At 29.2% G+C, this 22,205-nt stretch overlaps 2 protein-coding genes across 3 annotated transcripts; both read left to right on the top strand.

Annotated features, from left to right (window-relative positions):
* The first annotated feature begins 2,724 nt into the window (after window positions 1-2,724).
* On the top strand, window positions 2,725-6,605 carry COX15 (cytochrome c oxidase 15). 2 transcript variants are annotated; one of them, XR_002689914.2, is made up of 7 exons: window positions 2,725-3,068; window positions 3,864-4,159; window positions 4,425-4,650; window positions 4,756-5,001; window positions 5,107-5,217; window positions 5,459-5,609; window positions 5,828-5,961. XR_002689914.2 is itself a non-coding variant. In XM_022877112.2 (7 exons), exons 1-7 carry the CDS (start codon window positions 2,898-2,900, stop codon window positions 6,357-6,359), a joined length of 1,353 nt encoding a protein of 450 aa, XP_022732847.2. In that variant the 5' UTR covers window positions 2,731-2,897; the 3' UTR covers window positions 6,360-6,605. The 2 variants fall into 2 exon arrangements, 1 of the variants encoding a protein (XP_022732847.2); XM_022877112.2 differs by lacking the exon at window positions 5,459-5,609 and adding an exon at window positions 6,189-6,605 and having other exon boundaries at window positions 2,731-3,068; window positions 5,828-5,959.
* A 129-nt stretch (window positions 6,606-6,734) lies between these two features.
* Window positions 6,735-16,911, top strand: LOC111287644 (vacuolar cation/proton exchanger 5-like). Its single transcript, XM_089759405.1, has 12 exons — window positions 6,735-7,894; window positions 13,386-13,640; window positions 13,717-13,784; window positions 13,884-13,912; window positions 14,220-14,410; window positions 14,500-14,694; window positions 14,783-14,929; window positions 15,159-15,275; window positions 15,351-15,404; window positions 15,915-16,031; window positions 16,131-16,225; window positions 16,561-16,911. Coding segments are annotated over exons 2-12 (1,269 nt in total). The 5' UTR covers window positions 6,735-7,894; the 3' UTR covers window positions 16,562-16,911.
* Window positions 16,912-22,205: the final 5,294 nt, after the last annotated feature.

Below are 22,205 nucleotides of genomic sequence, written 5' to 3'. Positions count from 1 at the left end.
AACACATTTTGGTAAAATCATCTATAAGAGTAATGAAATATCTACTGCCATTCAAAGACAAGTTCTCATAGGATCACAAACATTAGTATGAACAAATTGTAGTTTTTCAATTGCCCTCAATGCTTTGTTAATTGCAAATGGCAATTACTTTATTTTTCTAGTTGACAAACTTTACACACTTCAGCACTAGCTTCAACAGTAGGCATGTTTAGTATAAGATCATTTTTATACATGAAATTCAATGCATTGTAGTTGAAATGTCCCATCCTTTTATGCCATGAAAAAGATTCATCATGTGAACTACCATAAGTAGAAGAGTTTGCTTTACGCTAGTTCAAGGAAAAACATTTTTCTTTCATATTAACAATAAAAAGTTCATGGCCAGTGGGATCATGAATTATGCATGCCTTGTCTTTGAAAACTAAAAAGTAGTTTTTTTTCTAGTAACTGTTCTACACTTAATAGGTTTTGATCTATTTTAGGCATAATAGCATATCTGAAATGAGTTTGGTACTTGTTAGTGTCTCAATAGCCACTACTACTTTTTCGTTGACTTTTATGAACTCACCATTACCTATTTTGACTTTAGAGGTATAAATCTTGACTAGTTTTTTGAACATGTTGATATCAGTTGCCATATGGTGTGTGTAACCACTGTCAATGAGCTATGATTTGATGAGGTTCTAGTTGCATAGCAAGTTGTAACAAAAACTTGCTCTTCTAGCTGTTGTTGGTTGTTAGCAACTCTGGCTTGTTGATCTAGCTGCTACTATTTTTTGTTTTTGCATACCTTTTCCATATAACCAAGCTGCTTATAATACCTATATTGTATGTTAGGTCTGTACCAACAATATTTCTCCAAGTGAGTGATCTTTTTATAGTGAGAGCAAGGTGAAAATTTTCGTTTCTTTTCATTGTTTCCAAAACCTTTGTTTCTTCGATCTCCTTATTTTCTACCTTTGTTTTCTACTTACATCTTACCTTTCTCCTTGACTGTAAAAGCACCTTCTATTAAATCTTATTGTTTGATAGCCCTTCTTTGCTCTTGAGCTTGCAAAGCATTGAACAACTCTACCAGAGTTATCTTGGTCAGGTCTTTGGAGTCTTCAAGAGATGAAATTTTTTACTCAAACCTCTCTGGTAAGCTAACAAGAACCTTCTCCATAATTTTTTTATCTGATAGCTCTTCATCAAGTAATCTAATCATATGTATTATTTTCATGAGTCTGTCATTGTACTCCTTTAAATTTTTAAACTCTTTCATCTTTAAGACTTCAAACTCTCTTCTAAGATTTAACACTTGTATTTGTCTTGTCTTATCTTGTCACTGCCTTAAAATTCTTCATTGAGCATATCCCAAGCTTGTTTTACAGTTTCACAAGTTATGATTCTGATGAATATGTCATCAAAAATTGAAAACTCAATACAACTTTTAGCCTTATACCTATTTGCTTTTTCTTCACTATACTTTTTTATTTAAGTTACTGTTGAATTTGCAGGAAGTTGTGGTGGTTCCTTCTCATTGTCCATCACTTCCCACAAATCAAAAGTACTTAAATAGGACGTCATTTTGACAGCCTATATTTGGTAGTTTTCACTAGAAAAAATAGGAGGTGAAGGTAATGAGCAATTGCTTGAGGCCATTTAAGGTTGACAAAAACTAGTTGGTAAGTGTTTGATGGTTTTTCACTCAATTTCAGGAGCTCACAGGTCTTCTAAGACTTTAAAGAAGCCTTGATACCAATTAAAGGATCTAGAGTGGAGAAAGAACAAAGGAAAAAATGAAGAAACTAATAGTAGTTGCAGTAAATTAGCTCTGTCAGATCATGAGCTTCATTTCATTAATTTATAAGCTTTAAAAATACAAAAGTTTGTTTAATTACTACAAAAGTTATTTGCTTAATAGTACAAATCACCATACATAGATCCATTATACTACCTAAACTGATCAAATGACAGAACATGTTACAAAAGTTACAATAAAAATTTCATACCTAATTGTTTCAACTACTAACAAATATAAGAGGTTACAAGTTATTTGTTCATGGACGAGCCCATGTCTTGATGTAATAATGACAAGCAAAAGAGGTCCTTTTGAAAGGAAAAAATGGCAGGTTGCCATTGAGCTGGCTATTGTTAAATGCTAATTGATCTCACCAAGAGCATTATGTTCTAGTTTTTAGCTTCTTAGTTCATTCAATAACACTTGCAGATTAGACAACCGGTTGCTTGAAATTAAATGTAACAATCTTATTCGAGACATAATAATTTGAAATCGTAATGTTTTGTTCGAATTGATTTTTTTTATTTGATTCGGGTTAAATTTAAATATTAAATATATATATTAAATTTGAATTAAATTTCAGATAAAAAATAAAAAATAAATAAATTGAAATAAATTGAATTATATATTTTTATTATTTTTATATATTTTTTAAATTTTTATACAATTAAAATAATAATTTTATATTAAAATTTATTTAAATATATTAAATTTTATATATTAAAATAAGATATAAAAATAAAAATTAATTTAAAAAATCAATAAATCAAATTAAATTGAATTCAAATTCATTCGAATTAAATTGTGAAAAGTCAATTTAAATTTATATTAAATTTTAAAAATTTATAATATTATATAATACTAAAAACTCGAACCGATCTAAATTATTACAACCCTCGTATAAATAGGACCCTCGATCCAAATTACAAAGAAACAAAGTAACGTACGTTAACCAGCAACCCGTTTTGAGACCAACAAAACAAACAGTAAAACGGATCCTCCAAACCTGGTACTAAAATGACCCATTAAGGTTTACCAGTTTGTCAAAAATCCTCCCCAAAACCCTCAGGTTTAAGAGTCGAACAGACAGCGAGAGAGAAGCGCAAGAAAAGAAATGTTCCAAAGCAGAGTGGTTGCTTCAATTCTAAAGAGAAACAAAGCTATACTCAATGGCTTAACGTCCAATCTCAAGGGAACGTCTTCCTCTCGTGTTTTTGTTTCTTCTTCTTCTGCTAATAATACAGTTGCAAGGAGTTCCTTTTATGGCTTCAGATCTCTGCCTAAGGTTCTTTTCTTTCTCAATTTCGATTCTTTATTCGCTTTATTGAAATGGGTATCCCTTCTTTCTTTTTTTTTCATGAAAATGGATGTGATTGACTTGAATTGTTTACGGTCTTGTAGTATTTATTTTGTTGTTTATGGTAAAAGATTTGAGATTTATTGTTGACCAAATAAAATTTTGTTCATTTGTTTACGCAGTTACTGATATATTGTGGTCTTGGTGGCAATGGCGGATCAGGATTTTTTTTGGGGTTTACTTATAATAAATATAAAAAAACTATGGATGGATTTACCAATTTTATTGACTTAAAAGGGTGTCTAGGGGAAAATTTTGGGGTGTTTAGTGTAACTTTTTTTTTTCAAATTTTCTTATTTTCCAATCTTTGGAGTGTCCATGATCATCCCATTTAGCTTTTTTTTGCATAAAGCTTTTGGAGTGTGGGATGAATGATGGCAATTCATTTAAATTAGAAACGGTCATTATAAAACCAAAATGTCAATTAGATGACAGTACTTGGAAATAGTCTTTGACTTATTCTGTCACTAAAGAAGCACTCTCTGGTTCCCATTTAAAGAATTATTGCTGAGAGTGGCTGGGGATTTTAAGCAATCCTGTCACTTGTTGACTGCTTAAGTATTTCAACGTCAAACTGATGTCTCAGAGTCCAGTTTGGACATTGAATGAAAGAAAGTTGTTTCTGCTGTAGATTTTCTCTTAAAATTATCTAAAAGAACATTGGTGATATGCTCCAAGTGTTATGTGAATGTGACTAAAAGGAACTTCTTTTATTCATTTTAGGGCCATCATGTGCTATCCTTCAGGAATATGTCCACTGTGGCCTCTGTTGGCTCAGATAAGGAGGGATTGAAGCTACTAGTAACTGCAGGCCCACGTGCTCAGAAAATGGTGGGGATATGGCTTTTTGGTTCTGCTGCATGGGTTTTTACCATGGTGGTACTAGGTGGTGTCACACGACTGACCCGATCTGGTCTTTCAATGACTGATTGGAAATTCACTGGGACCCTTCCTCCTCTATCAGATGAGGAGTGGCAGCAAGAGTTTGAGAAATACAAGCAGTCACCTGAATATAAGCGGTATAAGCAAAATGTCACATATATTTGTTGCAATAATAGTAGTTTCACTTCCAACTAATTATGCTTTGCAGCCCTAGGTAAACTTGTTCTCATGACTTAGATTTTACCGCCATAACTTGCCAGAATTAATTAGTTGTTATAACTGCTATTATATGTTTAACTAACATTGCTAATCAGCGGGGAGAAGTACTATTCTTTTCAGTTCTTTGAAGGCATATTGTCTATTAACGATTTTCTTTTAATTTAATTTGCCTGTATCATGCAGAGTAAACAAAGGGATGAGTATCGAAGATTTTAAATTTATATACTGGATGGAATATGCACATCGAATGTGGGGGAGAGCCTTAGGTGTCATGTTTGCATTGCCATTCTCGTGTTTTCTTCGTAAGGGATATATTACCCTGCGCCTTGGACTAAGACTCTCTGCTCTTTTTGCTCTTGGTGCTGGCCAGGGTCTAATTGGTTGGTGGATGGTCAAAAGTGGTTTAGAGGTGAGAAGCAATTAGCTTTTCCTATTTTCATTTTCATCTTTTTTAGCAAATTTGAATTCAAATTAGTAGAATAGTATCCACTGTGCTGATGATTTCTTCCTTCAGGAGCCTGCTTCTGAATATGTTCAGCCCCGAGTGAGCCCTTACCGACTTGCTGCTCATCTTACTTCAGCATTTGTTATTTACAGTGGCCTGTTCTGGACCGCTCTTTCTGTTGTAATGCCTGAACCTCCTGCTGAATCATTAGCTTGGGTTCAAGGAGCTGCCAAAGTCAAGAGGCTTGCTATTCCAGTGGGCCTCATTGTAGGCATTACTGCTGTCTCAGGAGCATTTGTTGCAGGAAATGATGCTGTATGTAGCTATTCTTGTTCATTTCTTGCATCTATTCTTTCATAATAACCTTATAAATCTTTTGTGATCCTTGCTGATGAGCAGTCTGTGTATACTAATTTCTAGGGACGGGCATACAATACTTTTCCAAAGATGGGAGATGCATGGATTCCCGATAATATATTTGAGTTGAAGCCATTAATCCGTAACTTCTTTGAGAATACATCGACAGTGCAGGTAATTTGTCCTCTCTAATATTACCTCTTAGACCATATAAGCCAGGGAACTTCATGATCTTCTAGGCGATTGCATTAGGTGCTCTTATGATTGCTTAGAAAAGGGGAATTGAATTAAGCAAAGGCATTAGTAATTTATAGAGGATAATTTGTTAAAGAGTATATTTATAAATCTGGAATTGTCACATAAAATTTGATTTTGTTCCTCTTGTTCATTTTCTCATCGATTGCTTCATGTTCAGAGTGATAACCTTTTGGTTGAACGCAATAAGGCTTCTAGTTCTGTAAAGTCTACTTAAAGAAGGTGTTCCCCTATATATAGATGTCTCTTCAGATAGTTATAAGTGCCCCTTTAAACTTGGATTCCATTGACAGAAGCCGGCCATGGATCAGGTATAACAGCCACTTTCTGAGAAATCAATTACCCCTTGGTGTGTAAGTTACCATGCATTAAGATTTGCCATCACTTTAAATTGCATGAGCGTAATGATTATGCATACAAATTCAATTTCACAAGGCTATTGTCCCTTCTAGTAAGTGATAACTATATCTTCACAATAATGAGAAACAACTTTTTCAATAACATATCAAATCTGCTTTGCTTTTCACAGCTTGACCACCGTATCCTTGCGACTACTACTTTAATTTCTATTTGTGCTTTGTGGTGGTCAACCAGAAAGTTGGACATCCATCCGGCTATTCGATCTTTGGTTGGAAGCACATTTGGAATGGCTGCTCTTCAGGTGATTGCTTGCCCTAGGTTTTTAAGTCTCTTTCTTTTATACTTAAGGTTATCAGGATTTGAGCTTGATCACTAGAACTAAAAGTTCAGCACTCTACCAACAGATCACACGGCTCTTGGCGATTTTTAAATCTCTTTCGTTTAAACAAAAATAGGATCTTCACAAATCCAGTTTTTCCTTTAATAGTTCAGATTATTAACTCTGTATATTCTATTTTTCATTTTTGTAGGTAACCTTAGGTGTATCAACACTTCTATCATATGTACCTGTTTCACTTGGCACTGCACATCAGGCAGGGGCCTTAACCCTTTTGACACTCATGCTCCTGCTCAATCACACTGTAAGAAGGCCTTCAATGTCCCTTCTGAAAACGCTGCCTCAGGTTGCAAAGACAGCTTGATAGCTATAGAGTCTGCTGAGGATATTAGGTAGATTCATTAAACACAACGATTTGTTTTCGGTACTCATTGTTCTATACCAATCTCCAATTTTTAAGTTCAGACGTTCAGAGTCCATTTTGATTGTCACTGGGAAAGCAAAATATGCTTTCCTGCAAGGCATCTATTTGCAAAGACCTCAACAAGAAAAATGCAACCAAACTGTAATGTGTGCTTGATTACTAGCACTGATTTAAGTTTCTTGAAAATCGTGGGAATTGTTATATTGTCTCATTGGGTGAAAATTAGAACTTTGTGGCAAAATATGGTAAAAAAAAGAAGGTTATTTTGGATCAAACCGGCCAATTTTATATCGATTCGATTATTATAGGATATTAAAAATAGGTCAATCAGTTCAGTTATTTAATAAAAAAAATCAATTGAATCAGTTTTCGGTTTTTTAAACTGAGTCAATTGATTGCACACTACTATGCATTTGGAAAATGTTGTAATATGTTGTAAGCTTATTAATTTCTTATTTTATCTGTACGATGTGTCATGCTTGTTGAATTGAAGTGTAGACATTTCATTTTATTCTAATTTTTTTCAAAATTCATTAAACTTCAAATTTTGATTTGATTATACAAGTGAATTTTAAATCAAAAATTAAATTTTGGATTTAAAGATTAAAAGCTCAAAATTTTTAATTTTGATTGTAATTTTGACTTTTATTTTTATATTAATTTTGATTTTAATTTTATTTTATTTCAGTTTTGGTCAACGTCATAAAGTCAAACAAAAACTCAGGACAAAAAAAAAAGGATTTTGCAAAAGGGATGATATTTTATTGGGTTTTGGTATTTAGAATTTATTGATTAATCAGATATGAAAATTCTTAAACTTCAATCCATGAAAAAAAAAAAAAAAAAAGGCGGGGGAAAATCACAGAAAAAACCTTGGAGATTCGGTGAGCGTTAAAATTTGTTCAAATTGAAGAAGGATTTATCCCTATAAAACAACTTCCAATCTGCAATAGCAGGGGGGCCGGACGGTAGCAAATGAAGATCAAACAGAGGCCTATTGAGGAACAATCAAACAGAATCAAAGAAGGGAGCAATTAACAGAGACGAGGTGCAATTTGGCAAAACAAGCTCAAGTGATACAGAAGCAATCTAGCAAATTCAATCAAGCAAAACAGAGAGGTATCGAGCAACAAACGCAAGAAGCAGCAAGAAGCAGAAAGCATTCAGACAAGAATCCAATTTTCTGCAAATCACGGCAAGAACTTCATCATCAAGCATCAAACAATTGTCAACACAGTAAGCAACAAGCCAAGTTTTCAAAAACAATTTGCAGAGACAGAACCAGCAGTGCAAGAAGGCAAAACAGAGAGACATGCAATTAAATTTCCAGCCATCCTGCGCAATCAATTGCAACCCACGTAACCCATAAGCAACGGTGCCGTTTTGGGCTATAGAAGCAAGTGGAGGCTGACCCGCAACCCATGTAACCCGCGCACCAATCTGTTTTAAACCCGACCCGCCATCGGCAGTTACAGGTTTTTTGTTCTCTTCTTGTTTAATCTGTTTATTTTGTTTATTTATTATTTGTTTGATATCTTAATTCTGTTTTTATTATTTTACTTATATTAATTTAAAAAAAAAAAAGAGGATTCTAGCTTTTTTTTTATATCTATGTTATTTATTTGAATTTAATTTGATTACATAATTTATTAATTTAATTACACAATTATTTATATTTATGTGATTTATATTTGCATGATATTGATATTCGTATGATGATTTTAGACTTATAATTTTTCATGATATTTCATATTATTATATGATATTGCCTAATAATTTTGGTATGAATTTAATTTATTACATGATATCTTGACATAATTTTTGGTATGATTTTTATATTAATATGATATTTATTATATTTGCATGATTGCATAATATTTTTTTATATGATAATGTTGTGTAAATAAATAAAATGATTAAAATTGATTAATTTGCATAATAAAAATCATCTTTAATTAATGTGTAGGTAAAATAATATATAATTAGTTTGGTATCAATTTTAGATATAAAAAGATGCTAAAATTTTTCTTATATGTAATTTACTCTCAAACTTTATTTTATTAATGTAAATCAAAATTTATTTTTTTAAGGACTTCTTCTTTATACTTAAAATAATTTTTTTAAAAAATAAATTTACATAAATAATTAATCATGTTTAATTAAAAAATATTGACAGTGACTTTATAATTTTTGAGTATAAATTCACGATAACGCTGAGCTTCATGGCAAAGTGGTATTGCTTCGTTTTTTTAGTGGGCTTCCATGCATGCTTGGACTCAACTACCCTTCCCCAAGGGGGAGTGGATACAATACCATTCGACAAAGGAAAAAAAAATAACAAAAAACTATAGTAAGTTAGCCTCGATGGGCCGGTAATCAGTTTTGAGTACACTGAAAAGCATTGTTGATTGGTTTACAGGGGGTGATAAATGGGTTTATGGATTTGGATTAGGTTATTTTGAGTAAGATCATTTTAAGTAAAATATTTAATTATTTTGAGTTTGGCTTAAGGTGTCAAAATTAAATGATTTAAAAATAATTTGTTAATAATATAAAATTATGTTATGTTAAGTATAAAATTAAATTTATTTATAATAAAAAGTTTATTAATGATTTTATAAACTCATATTCATCCATGTTATTTATTAATAATGAATTGAAAATAGAAAATTAATTAAATAATTTTAAAAAGACTTATTATTAGTGTTATTACTAAAAAGTATGATAATATCAAAAATAATATTATTGATCTCTTGACGGGTTTATATTTGATACACCGTGTGTTATGTTATAACTATCAATGAATAGCATAATGACACATCATTAAAGAAATAAATTTTAAATATATTTTTAGAATCAAGTTTATTTATTTTTAGGATTTTAAAGTTAATTTTTAATGAAATATTATTATATGATTCACTGATAATATATAATATTTATATACTAATAGTATATTAAATATAAATTTTATATTGATTACTTAATTGTTGATATGTAACTCTCATATTACTAGAAAAAAATTATATTATTACATAATATACTAGTTTGACCATTAATTATAACATTTAAATATTTATTGTTAATTTGAAATGTAAGGTTGGATCATTTCAAATCGAATTAATTTTAATTCAGATCAATTCGACTTTTAAATTAAATTGAATTCATTTTAATTTGAATATAGTCAATTAAGACTTGGAATAATTGAAATTAGAATCAAGATGAATCCAAATTGTTAACCCTTTTAATGAAATCGAATAGGTTGAATTTAAATTTGGAGGAGTTTTTCAAGCTAACTTTCACCACACCTGTTGACTTATTTTGATGAGTGTGAACCAAAGTGGTCCAAAGAGCTTTTTAATTGCTGAATTTAAAGCAACTCAATGGTCGGCTATGATTGTACTTGTGTTATGGGTCCGCATTTCCAATCTATAAGATATGATTATTACGTTTATCGGTTGGAAGAAGACCCATAATTTATAAAGCCTAAAATCAACCCATTCTCTCATAGATGTTAGATTAGTAACATTTTATAGACTCACTTTGATCTTATCTTATCTAAATTTTCATTCAAAAGATATAAAATGGCCCCACATCTAACTTTATATGAATCAACTTGAAACCTTTTAAAGAAAAATATCTTTAGAAAGTAACTTTTCTTTTGATCAATAATTCAATGCAATAAAATTCAAAGTTTCATTTATAACTACTCTTTTCCGAGATCTCGAACATAAGAATTATATGTAGCAAGTAATTTGGCACCTTGGCGTGAGTAGAGATGACCTTGGTACTCTCTTAAAATTGCTTGATTTAGTTAAAACTAAAAAATATTTATGTTTGTGCCAAGTTATCTTGAAAGAAAAAAATATTAAAAATCTAAAAAAAAAAGAAAGAAAGAAAACGACTAACATAAAAAATTAAGAATGATCTCAATGGTTATGTTTCAATACTTAAATAAGATATTAGTATAAGAATAGAATAGAAAGAAAATAGTACTTAAGGTTAAGACAAAGCCCATTGATTAATGCTATTTGAATAGTGCTACTATATTTGTGAGATGGAAAGTTTTAAGTATACATTGCCTATGATTAGCTCCAAGAGATTAGAATTAACATTGTTGACTCGAATTAAGTTAACAGTTGATTGTTAATTCAGAACATAACAAATTAATATCTTGAAGTATTAGTATATAAATTGTTGAAGTGGTTGTGTTTAGATAATTGAATTAATGTAAATTCGTAAATTAGATTGATTTGATATGTCAATTTAATAAAAATTATCGATTAATTGTCAATTGATTCATATTAAAAAAAATTATTTTACCTTTTAAAAACTAAAATATTCTTCACAATTTAAATAAATATTTTAAAGAATAATCAAATTCAAATATGATTTAAAAAATAACGAGTATCTTGTCCGTTGATGTAACTAGACACGAGTCTTTGTTGCAACAAGAAACCAATATGCAGCTACAAATTACAACATTAATTTCCGATGTGAGCATATGTGGATGATGTTTCCTGCATTAAAAGTGCATCAGTACTGCAATGCACTGTTAAGAAAAAGCTGAAATTTCAGCTTTTTCAGCTTTGTGCTTTTTTTTTTTTTCTCCCCAATAGTGGGTGTCTGCAGTTCCCGCATAGGCTGTTAAGTGTGTGTGCGTATTAGGTTATATGAGATTCCGCGCTTGACCAGATCACCAATGGTTGTGTTAAGTGGCGTGTTCTGTCTCTGGCCAAGGCCAAAAAAGGCATTTGAGTGACTAGCGGATGTGTGGAGCCGTAAAATCGTGTCTGTAGGCTCCCGGTCTCTTCAGATCCCACATCGGCTGTCAAGTGTCTAGGAGTATTAGGTTTTATGGGATTCCGCGCGTGACAAGGCCACCACAGTTTAGTTAAGTATCGTGTTCTGTCATGGCCAAAAGGACACAATAGGCTTTGACTCGGTCTAAGTTTGCAGGGACTTAATCATCAGTGCCTCCAAAGTCAATCATTATGACTTGGACTCTCTGGCTACGTCTTTCTTCAGTGCCCTTTTGTAATTCGGATAAGGTCAAATTAATTGATTTAAACGATCTAATTCGTTTAATAATTTATTATTAAATTAATTTCAATAGATTAATAAAATAATTAAAATTTTTTTTATTATTGGTGAAATATAAAAAATTTTAAATATAAATAAAAAATATATTAAATGAATTATTTTATTGTATAAATTGTTAGAATTTTTTTTACAAAATATTTAAATATTTGAATATATTTTTTGAACAATGGTATTTAAATGTTTTGTTTAATAATTTTATTTAGTTTATGTAAAATATAAAAAATTAAAAGTTTAAAATATAGTTTAATTTAAGTTTATTTATTATTCAATTAACTATTAACAAAAAAATTAATCGAACTGATCAAATTTAATTCATTTGGTTAATTTTTAAAAATAATAAATTTAATTAATGAAAATAAAATAAAATAATTTGATTTTAAATAATTCAATTTGATTTTAAATAATATAATTAATCATGCTGTGCCTCCAAGTCAAGCATCATGACTTGCACTCTCGAGCAACACAAACTATAAAACCATCGTTCTCCAGTTTAACACACTGAGTAGAGTTCAAGTCATCACATTCTCTAATTCTCATATCTGAAGAAAATATCAAATTGCTTAGGCCAGCCACTTTGAACCCTCAACAGGTAGAATTACATATATATATATATTTATTTATTTATACGAAAGCAATTTTACATGTGTTTAAGTACAAAGGTTTGTTTCATGTGGCATATGAATAGTTGATTGATGTGTTATGTGCAATGGAACGTTATGCACGGCCAATGTTGCTGTGAGTGTTGCTGACTTGAAACTACTACATATATGGTAATCTATATATTCATTCATAATTGTTGTATACTGCATGACTTACACTGTATTTGTTTTGTTTTTGTATTTAAATTATTGGGATTTGAATCTGATTATTGAAATTAAAAGTCTATTATGCTATGCTGTTGTTGGTCATGGTACTTGTTTTTCACTTTGCCTTTTGATGGGCTGAATAAGTCAGCAATGTAACGGTAATGGGGGATATTTTAGGGACTTATTTGAGTTTGAGTAGGATTGATATTAGGAAACGTGTGGCTTCCAATTTCTGCACTTGAAACTGATCAAATTGTAAAAAATGATCGTAAAAGAAAGAGAAAAAAATCATTTTTACTTGGTGTTTGCTTTTACATGCATGCTTTTGATTGCGTGTAGTTAATTTATTCTTTTAAGATTGCATTTCGAGGTCCTAATTTTTGTGGATTGATGAATTCGATGCTGTTCAATAAATTTTATTCGAGGCATTAATAGCTACAATTCTGAAGCTTTGTGATATTTTAGTAGAATACAAGATTCTTAGTTTCCGTGATAAGGGTTCAATCTCAGACAGCCTTGATGATCAGATATTGTCTTGAAATTCTATTATTGTTACAGTTTTTGGATGATCTCCAGCATGCTTGCTGTACTTTTGGTTAAGTTCCATAGATTTCTTCTGCAATCTAATTGTGATGACCTGCATTAGACATCCAGTCTTATTCGAATGAAAAAAGTTGACATTGAGGAGCACCAGAAATCAATTAAGAAACTGAAACACATGAATTAGGGATGCTCTTTGTATCAACAGGAATAGAGAACTAACATGTACTGGTATTGAATTTAAATACAAGAAGATGGATTACAAGCTACAAATATTAGGGGTCAAATCCCACCTTGAAGTAAGTTGTTTTCTTTTACTACTAACACATGAGTCGACTTCATCGTTGCATTAATTGCATGCAATCTTTTAATGTAGAAATTAATGTTTAGTGCCGGATTTAGGATTTTTTTCCTGCGTATCTACTTATCATATATATAAAAAAATTATCGATGGATTTATCAATTTTTTAAATAAAAAGGGCTTTTGATTTCTAATGTGCTGATGCTTGATATAGCACAGATGGAATCACAAGATGATAGATCCATAGATGTGCATGATGACAGCCCTGGAAGGGATGCTCAACAGCGACAGCGACATTTTGTTAATGCCATAGAACAACAAGCATTGTCTGATAGTTTGTCGGATGGGGGCAGGAAAACAATAGGGAATGCCATATACAAGAGTATAAAGACTGTACTTTTATCAAAGAAATTCAACTTGCTAATTCCCTTTGGACCTCTAGCAATCCTTGTCCAGAAACAAACAGGCCAAAATGTGAGTTTTACACATTTGTAAAATGTATGTATATATGTATATATGTATGTCATTGATTTGCTGAGATGGATCGCAGGGTTGGGTCTTTATTCTTGGCTTATTGGGAATAATGCCTTTGGCTGAGCGGTTGGGTTATACTACAGAGTAAGGACTGATATTAATTTTTCCCTGTAAATCTCTTCAATCTCAGAAAAACCATTCAGTTCAGCAGCTAACATTGCATTTTTTTTGCCTTCCTTTTAGGCAGTTGGCTTTTTACAGTGGTCCTACAGGTATATATTATCTGGATTGTACAAGTATTTGTTAGTTTAACATGCATCAGTATATGAATCCGAAGTTCCTGCAGCCACCTTCAAGACTTAACATTCAGAGCCTGCAGCACTGTCCTCTGTTTCCGGGCTGCGGCATCCTACGTAAAAAAAATACGTCATTATGTGCTTGCCAGTTGCCATATATATATATATATATATATAAATATATATATATATATACTTTCTGGTCAACTTCAATTTGTTCCTAGAACTAAAATATTATATTATTAATATCAAATTTAATATTGAATGTGGCTGGAATTTGCAGTTGGGGGGCTTCTAAATGCTACATTCGGAAATGCAACAGAACTTATTATATCAATTTATGCACTGAGAATTGGAAAGATACGTGTTGTTCAGCTGTCATTGCTTGGCTCACTTTTGTCAAACCTGTTGTTTGTTCTGGGATGTGCATTCTTCTTTGGTGGGATTGTTAGAAAAGAGCAGGTTTTCAACAAGGTTAATATATTGTCATCTCCCTCTGATTTTCTTTCAGTTCTCTATTTACCTTTTTGTTCATCCCAAAGCTGCACTAAACTATCCTGCAGGCAACAGCTGCTGTCGATTCAGGACTGCTGTTAATGGCGGTCATGGGGCTACTGTTCCCAGTATTCCTCCATAGCACACACACTGAAGTGCATTTGGGGATATCAGAGTTGGCTCTTTCAAGATCTAGTAGTTGCATTATGCTTCTAGCCTATGTTGCCTATATCATTTTCCAGTTAAAGAATCTAAGAGATCTGGTGATCCATCATAGCTAGCTTTTGTTAATTTTCTCTTTATTATGTACTTAATTATTAATTACTGGTTTGACAAATGGTACGAAATCAGGACGAAAGTCAGAATGGAGAGAACTCAGATGATAATGATGATGATGATGAAGCTCCTGAGATCTCTAAATGGGAATCAGTAATCTGGCTTGCAATTACAGCAGCTGCAATCTCTATCCTTTCAGAGTATCTGGTTGATGCCATTGAGGTAATATAGGCTGCTTACCTTCCTCTTCTTGGGTTGATTTGGTTTGGTAAAAATTTCATATTTGATATTAGACGAACACGACACAGATACACAAATTGTTAAGTCTACTTTTTAACAGAGAAATAATCTATTTCCATGCGCATGTAACTTCTGGAAATTGTTTTCGATCTTCTAATTCGTCTCTTCCAAGAGATATGACCTTTCTCTTATTTGCATTTTTGTTCTTCAGGGTACATCTCTTGCTTGGGGCGTACCAGTTGCTTTTATCAGTGTTATCTTGCTTCCTATAGGTGGAAACACAGCAGCAGTTACCACTTCAGTCATGTTTGCCATGAAGAATAAACTTGTAAGGGATTTTCTCCCCATTTCTGAAACTTTTTTATAGCTTAATATCGTTTCCTTTAATTAAATTCCTCCACAGGATGTGTCTTTGGGAGTTGCAATAGGGTCATCAACGCAGATTTCTATGTTTTTGGTAGGTGTTTTTCATTTGATAGCTTCCCTTTTTGTATTAACAAAATGGTTTGCAATGCATAATTCCTAGATCTTAAAGATTTGTTAAGCTTAGTTTGGGTTTGATGGTTCTCAAAGTTGCAAAGAGTTACTAAGTGCCAAATGATGAACTTGCTCCTTTATGCTTGTAAATAGGGGTGTAAATGAATCGAACATTAACGATCTTTGTTATATTTGTGATCTATTCATTCAATTAATGAATCATAAAATGTTATTCATTAAGCATTCTCTTCATTTACATTTTCATGTTATAATTGAACTGAACATAAATAAATTTTGCTCTGTTCATAATCTATTTGTTTAATTAATAAATCTTAAAATGCTATTCATGATCACTTATTAAATTTAATAAATAAATACAAATAAAATTCACGAATTATTCATAAAACATTCTGTTTGTTTTTTATTGCAAATTTGGAAACTGATGTTCTTTTGCCTTGCATGTATTGCAATTTAAATTTGTATACCACAGATTCCCTTTTGTGTGGTTATTGGGTGGATAATTGGACGCCCAGTGGACTTAAACTTTCAACTTTTTGAGACAGCAACTCTGTTCATGACTGTTTTATTTGTAGCTTTCATGTTGCAGGTATGTAAATGGGAAATTTTGTTAAGAAAAAAAGATGTAACTTAGAATAAAATAGAAAGATATATAATATACATAAATGGTGTCGTTTGCGCTTTGCAGGAAGGAACTGCCAATTACTTCAAAGGACTAATGCTTCTTTTCTGCTATCTCATAGTGGCTGCAAGTTACTTTGTACATGAAGACCCTTTATCCTGGTTAGCTGTTATTTATTTAGAGCCTTCACAAATTCACGATTAGGCATCTGAACTTTCTTTCCGTCAAGTATTCTACATTACTTGCTAACACCGTTAGTCAAAATGCTGACGTGAAAATACTGATCAATAAAAATGTGTCATTTTTCATTTAGTGTTGATCATTTTTACCACATCTGCTTATCATTAACATAATTATAGGGTAAAATGCTTGACAAAAATGAAGTTCGGATATTTAATTGGGCATTTTTTCATATGTTTAGAGGCTAAATTATACATTTATCATAAATTTAAGCTATGCTTTAACTAATGAAGTAATTACTGACTAAACTTTGCAGATAATAAGCAAGCCAACAGCAGGATCAATTGAAGCAGAAGTGGTATTAGTTAGGAGTAGGATGTTAAAGCCAGGAGAAGAAACAAGATGGTTTCATTTCTAAAAGCATTAGTCTGACGTGCTGATGCAACTGTGCTTATGCAACTGTTCTTGTGCTTGTTCTGTTCAGTTAATATTATAATTAGGCATTTCTTACGTTTAGTTTCTGTTTATGGTTAAATGTAAGCAACACTAATGGTTAGTACTCTTTGAGAGAGAGTTGAGGTTTAAAGTTTGAATCCTCTCTCCCTCCCTTTAGACTTCTTCTCCCTAACTATATATATACATGAAATAATAATTTTGTATTAATTATGTTTAATGGGTTTACCGTTGAATATCTATTTAGATTTGAAAATTCGTGTATGGATGTAAATAATATATTAATACTCGTAAATTATTTGAATTTGATTTAAGTAAAATTCGAATTTGATTAAATTATTTTAAGTTGAGCTCGAGCTACTGCAACTCAACTTATAAAGCTAGTCGAGTTCAAACTTCCTAGTGTTTGGTTCGAAGAGCTCGTGAATTTAATTGAGTTTTTATATTTTAATTATTTTAATTAAAAAATTAATATTTTACTTTTACATATATATGAATTCGAGCTCAAGTTTAAATTCGAACACAAACAATCGAACTTGAAGTTGAATATGAGATCGAACTCTTTTTATTTGATAAATGAGTTTAATCGAGTAAGTTTGAATAACTTAACTTTTATATAAAGTTGAGTTTAAATTTAAAATTTAAAATTCAATTAAGCTTGAGTTGAGTTTCGAGTAGCGAATTTTAAGTCAAACTTGAACTCAAGCTTTTCATTATATTGATTCGGTTTGATTTGATTATAACCTTAAAAGTTTATATTAGATCAAATTTGGTTTTTTTGTTTTGTTAATATATAATATTATAAAATTTTAAAATTCGATCAAAATTTAAATCAATTTTTTTCAAAACAATTTAATTTGAATCAAATTTTATTAATTTAGTTTGTTTCATCAGTTTTTTTAAATCTTAAATATTTTGTTTTTTTATATATATTATTTGAATATAATTTTTAATAAATTTAGATATAAAATAATTATTTTATTTTATAAAAATTTAAAATATAAAAATTAATAAAAATATATAATTCGGTTTAGTTTCTTTTAGTTTTTCATTTTTGAATTCAAAATTTGATCACAATTTAATATATACATTTAATATTCAAAATTGAGTAAAAAAAAATCAATTCAAACTAAACCAAATACTATAATTTTAAATTGATTTTTACAAATTTTTTCTCACCCTTAATCTAAAACATTTTCCCACATTTTTTGCATAATCAACTTAGTATTAGACACCAAATAAAAATATTAGCTGAATAATGTGAAAAGATCCACAAATTTTGGCTACTTGGTTTGATCAAAATAATTTCGAGATAAAATGTGATTTACACCAAGCAATCAATAATATAGGCAAAAAAATTAAAGAATAATTTATATAAAAAAATCCTCCAAAGTGGGAAAAAATTACGGCACAAAACTTATTTAAAAATCCCTCCAAAAAAAAAAAAGAAACACGAGGCAAAATTCTAGTAGAATTCAATATAAAATAAGTATATTACAATAGTACAATATCTTAAGTTTTTGTCTATTCATAACAGTTAGAACAATATAACAAAATTAACATTTTGAAAATATATAATCAAACCTCTTTTAGATTTGATGGAGTTAAATATATAATTCAAAGTAGAGATATCAAATCATACACGTTAGATTAATACGATCCATTAAAAAAATTAGTTCATTTGTTAATAGAATATGTTAGTCTAATATTATTATTTATTATTCTGTGTCGTCACAATTCATAAAAATTAAAATATATGATTTAGCATGACACATGATCCATAACTCTTATGAGTCATGTTATGCCTTATATAACACTATTTTTCATCTCGTATTAGGTCAAGCACGATTCATTAATAGTTTTTTTAAGAATTTTTTTTTATTTTTCAATTATCTTTAAAATTTAACAAATGAAATTAATATATGAGGCATATAATTCATATGATTTGAAAAAATATCTATGTTTATAGTAAATGTTAAAAGAATCTACTAAAATAATATGTGAAAAATTAACAACTACAAATGTTACATTTCTAAATTAAAAAAAAAAAAAACAAAATATCACATTATTATTTATTTTTCATTTTCATTACACGATGATTCATTTATATCATATGTTTTATTTTATTCTTGGTTTTTCATAATTAATCTTTGAAGTAATATGCCTTTCATAGTTCATTTTTTTAGAAAAAGATAAATTAAAATAAAAAAATTATAATTTTATTTATTAATAATTTATATATTTTATAAGTAGATTTATTTATATAATTTAATTTTTATAAATAACTAATGTAAAGTATCAAAAAGATAAAAAAATCATTCATTTTATTATAAGAATAACATAAAATACAATTAATAAATAACATATTAAATTCATTTATAATATTTATGGATAGTCACAACACAACATCAATTAATGCAATACGACACATTAGTATTTTTGTACCGTATCATGCCAGCTTATGTGTCTATGTGCTGGCATTGACTCTTAATGGGTTATGTCGTGCTTAGGGAAAGTAAAAATATCCGAATCCGTTGGGTTTCGACACGATCCTACAGCTTAGGATCGATTTTTTTTTTTTGAAAATCGAGTATTGGTTCGGATCGGGATCAAGTAGGGTAAAAAATTTTCAGGGTCAGGTCGAAGTCGGGTTTTTGGCAAATCCGACCCTACCCGACCTGATATATATAAAAAAAATTATTTTTTTAATTTTATATTTAATTATATATATTTTTATATATATTTAATTTTATATTTATATTTAAAATAATATTTTATTAATTTCGGATCGAATCGAATTTAATTTTATATAATATCAGATCGAATCGAATTTGAATATTAAAAATAAAAAAATTATCAAATTAAGTATGAATTTAAATATTATATATTTAAAATCAAATTGAATTCAAAACGAATAAAAATTCGTCCCCGTTGCCATCACTAATCGTGCCTAGAGATGAAGCTAACAGTACGAGAAATGAAGGGTCAAATAATAATTTTAATAGAAAAAAATGAATTAAATATTGTTTTTGATGGGACGAAGTATTTTGCTACAATGGTCTAAAAGAAATTCGGGGAGTTGGCAAGTGGGTGTAAAAAATTTTTTGAGGGGAGGGGCCATAGCCCTTGCTAGCCCCTAGCTATGCCCCTGATTTTGTCAGTCCAATGGATTCCAAATCTTTAATCTAAAATAAATATATAACTTGTAATTATAGCAATGAATCGTGTAAAGCATAATTCATATCATATTAAATCGTATAATATCAATGTATTATGGATTACCCAATTCGTTTGATCTACTCCAATACAGTTTTCTACTTGAACGCCACAGCATTTGAATTTTTTTTTTCTCCATTTCAGATTATATCTCATTTTTCTTTTGCTTCAAGAGAGTTGGTATAGCCAATAACCATTAGTCGACAATGGGACTGCACCCTATAACCCGCCATACTTTAAAACAGTTTAACTGAAAGTTGAATAGTATATGGAATTGATTCGTCAATTATGAGTGAAGTTTACAATAATAAGAAGAAATTCTGTCGTTATATATATATAATAATATCTATAATAATTTATGTATTTATATATATACTATTTAATATTAAAAAATATATAAAATATAAAAATTATTATATTATAATTTGTATCAATCAAATACAGATCTATATATACATATGTTAATGCACGCCTTCAAAGATTGAAAATTTAAAAATTTAAAAAAAAAATCTGTTTAACACTCTTAAAATTTTCTCTGGACATGTTTTTCATTAATAAAATTTGTAAATTTGCCAACAATTTTTTATTTAGCAACAAAGAGTTTTTGGGCTTGACTTAGTATATTCCCTCTTCAGGTTGGTCTAAATATTTATGTCGGGCTTAACAAATTTATTGAAAATTATATTTTTTTTATTACATCATAAGGATAAAATTTTTAGTATAATTTTTTTATTACATCAAAAGAACAAAATTTTAATATAAATAAAAAAAAAGATGAAGACTTGATTCAAAATCAAATTTTTAATATCTTTTAAACGTCTTTAATCATTAGACTAAAAGTTTAGAGACGAAAAATATCTTTTCATAAGTTTTTAACAGATTTAAACTCGTACAATAAAAAAAATATTTTTTTTTATCATTTGAGTAATTACACGTTGATTTATTAATAGTTATATTATATATATATATATATATATATATTATAAGTGAACATTTTAAAAAAATTATGACTCTAATATTGCTATAGACATATTAAACATAATTTTTTTTATTTTTGTTAAATTTATGTATTTTTTTATTAAAATATCAAAATATATTATTTATTTATTTATTTATATCATATCATTGTAAAAAATGGATCCATATGCATTAGTATAGGATGTTCATCGACTAAAGATTAAAAAATAACAAACTCGAAAGAAAACTTTTCTTTCATTTCATTCAAAAAAATTTTTATAACATTTTTTTCATTGATAAAATTGATAAATTTACCGATAATTTTTTTGTGAATAAATATGAACATAAAAAAATAAGAGAAAATTGAATCAGCTGCCCATCACGGACTGAATCAGCTACCCATCACGGACCCTTGTTTGGCACTGCACGTTGATTCGGTCATTGTTGGTGTTGAAAGGGAATTTGGATTTGATTGACGTAAAATCAAACATAAAAAGAAGGGTGCGAAATTTCCTGGAAAGAAGGGGCACGTCATGGAAACCGCCAATCCAAAATAATAATGAACATTAGATTTATAAAAAATATATATATATTATTATTAATAAAACCTAATAATATAAAACAAAAAATAATAATTTTATTTTCTAATATTAGATATTACTACTACTTCTTACTAAAATATATATATATATATAATTATTTATTTATTTATGCCATAAAAATAGAATTCATCCTCCATAAGACTTGGAATCCCACTTTTATTGTCCTATCTAATAATATCTCCCTTCATCTCATCTCTCTCTAATAATATAAATATCATATCATATTTTTGATAGGAATGAAATACAAAATATATTTTCTTTTATTTTTATCAAAATTTATATAAATATATAAAAATTAAAATCTTTGATACAAAAATAATTTTAAGTGAATAGGCTACATTTTTATATGTAGAGGAGATTATAAATTTGTAATGTATCTCTAATAAATATATTTTATTTTTTACAAATATTTTTATTACTTAAAGATAATTAATTAGATTAAATTAATTTCATTTATTCCCTTTTGGAGTATCTAATATTTTTTCTTTATTCGTAATTAATTTGATTAATAATAAAAATAAAATAAAAACTAAATAAAAAATTAATTACTTTAAATATATTTTCGTATTTTCTAATTAGGATATTAGAATATATTTTTTCTTTTTAAGCACTCTAACATACATTGCTATAAAATATTATTAATTTATTAAATGTTAGTTTAGAAAACTGAGTTACAATCTATAATTATATTAACATACATCGCATAAATTTAAAATTAATTTGTATATAATTT

Source organism: Durio zibethinus, chromosome 4, assembly GCF_047325235.1.
Source record: "Durio zibethinus cultivar Kanyao isolate XHJ-2024 chromosome 4, ASM4732523v1, whole genome shotgun sequence".
Taxonomy (NCBI): domain Eukaryota; kingdom Viridiplantae; phylum Streptophyta; class Magnoliopsida; order Malvales; family Malvaceae; genus Durio; species Durio zibethinus.
The sequence above is the reverse complement of the archived record's forward strand: the minus strand, read 5'-3'. Positions and strand labels throughout refer to the sequence as shown.

Excerpts from the sequence above, each read along its gene's own strand:
- COX15 (XM_022877112.2), top strand. The coding sequence starts at position 2,898 with ATGTTCCAAAGCAGAGTGGTTGCTTCAATTCTAAAGAGAAACAAAGCT. Across the intron at positions 4,160-4,424 it reads CAGTCACCTGAATATAAGCG|AGTAAACAAAGGGATGAGTA; the intron begins GTATAAGCAAAA and ends TGTATCATGCAG. Across the intron at positions 4,651-4,755 it reads TGGTCAAAAGTGGTTTAGAG|GAGCCTGCTTCTGAATATGT; the intron begins GTGAGAAGCAAT and ends TTCTTCCTTCAG.
- LOC111287644 (XM_089759405.1), top strand. The coding sequence starts at position 13,386 with ATGGAATCACAAGATGATAGATCCATAGATGTGCATGATGACAGCCCT. Across the intron at positions 14,411-14,499 it reads AAGAGCAGGTTTTCAACAAG|GCAACAGCTGCTGTCGATTC; the intron begins GTTAATATATTG and ends ACTATCCTGCAG. Across the intron at positions 15,276-15,350 it reads TTGCCATGAAGAATAAACTT|GATGTGTCTTTGGGAGTTGC; the intron begins GTAAGGGATTTT and ends ATTCCTCCACAG.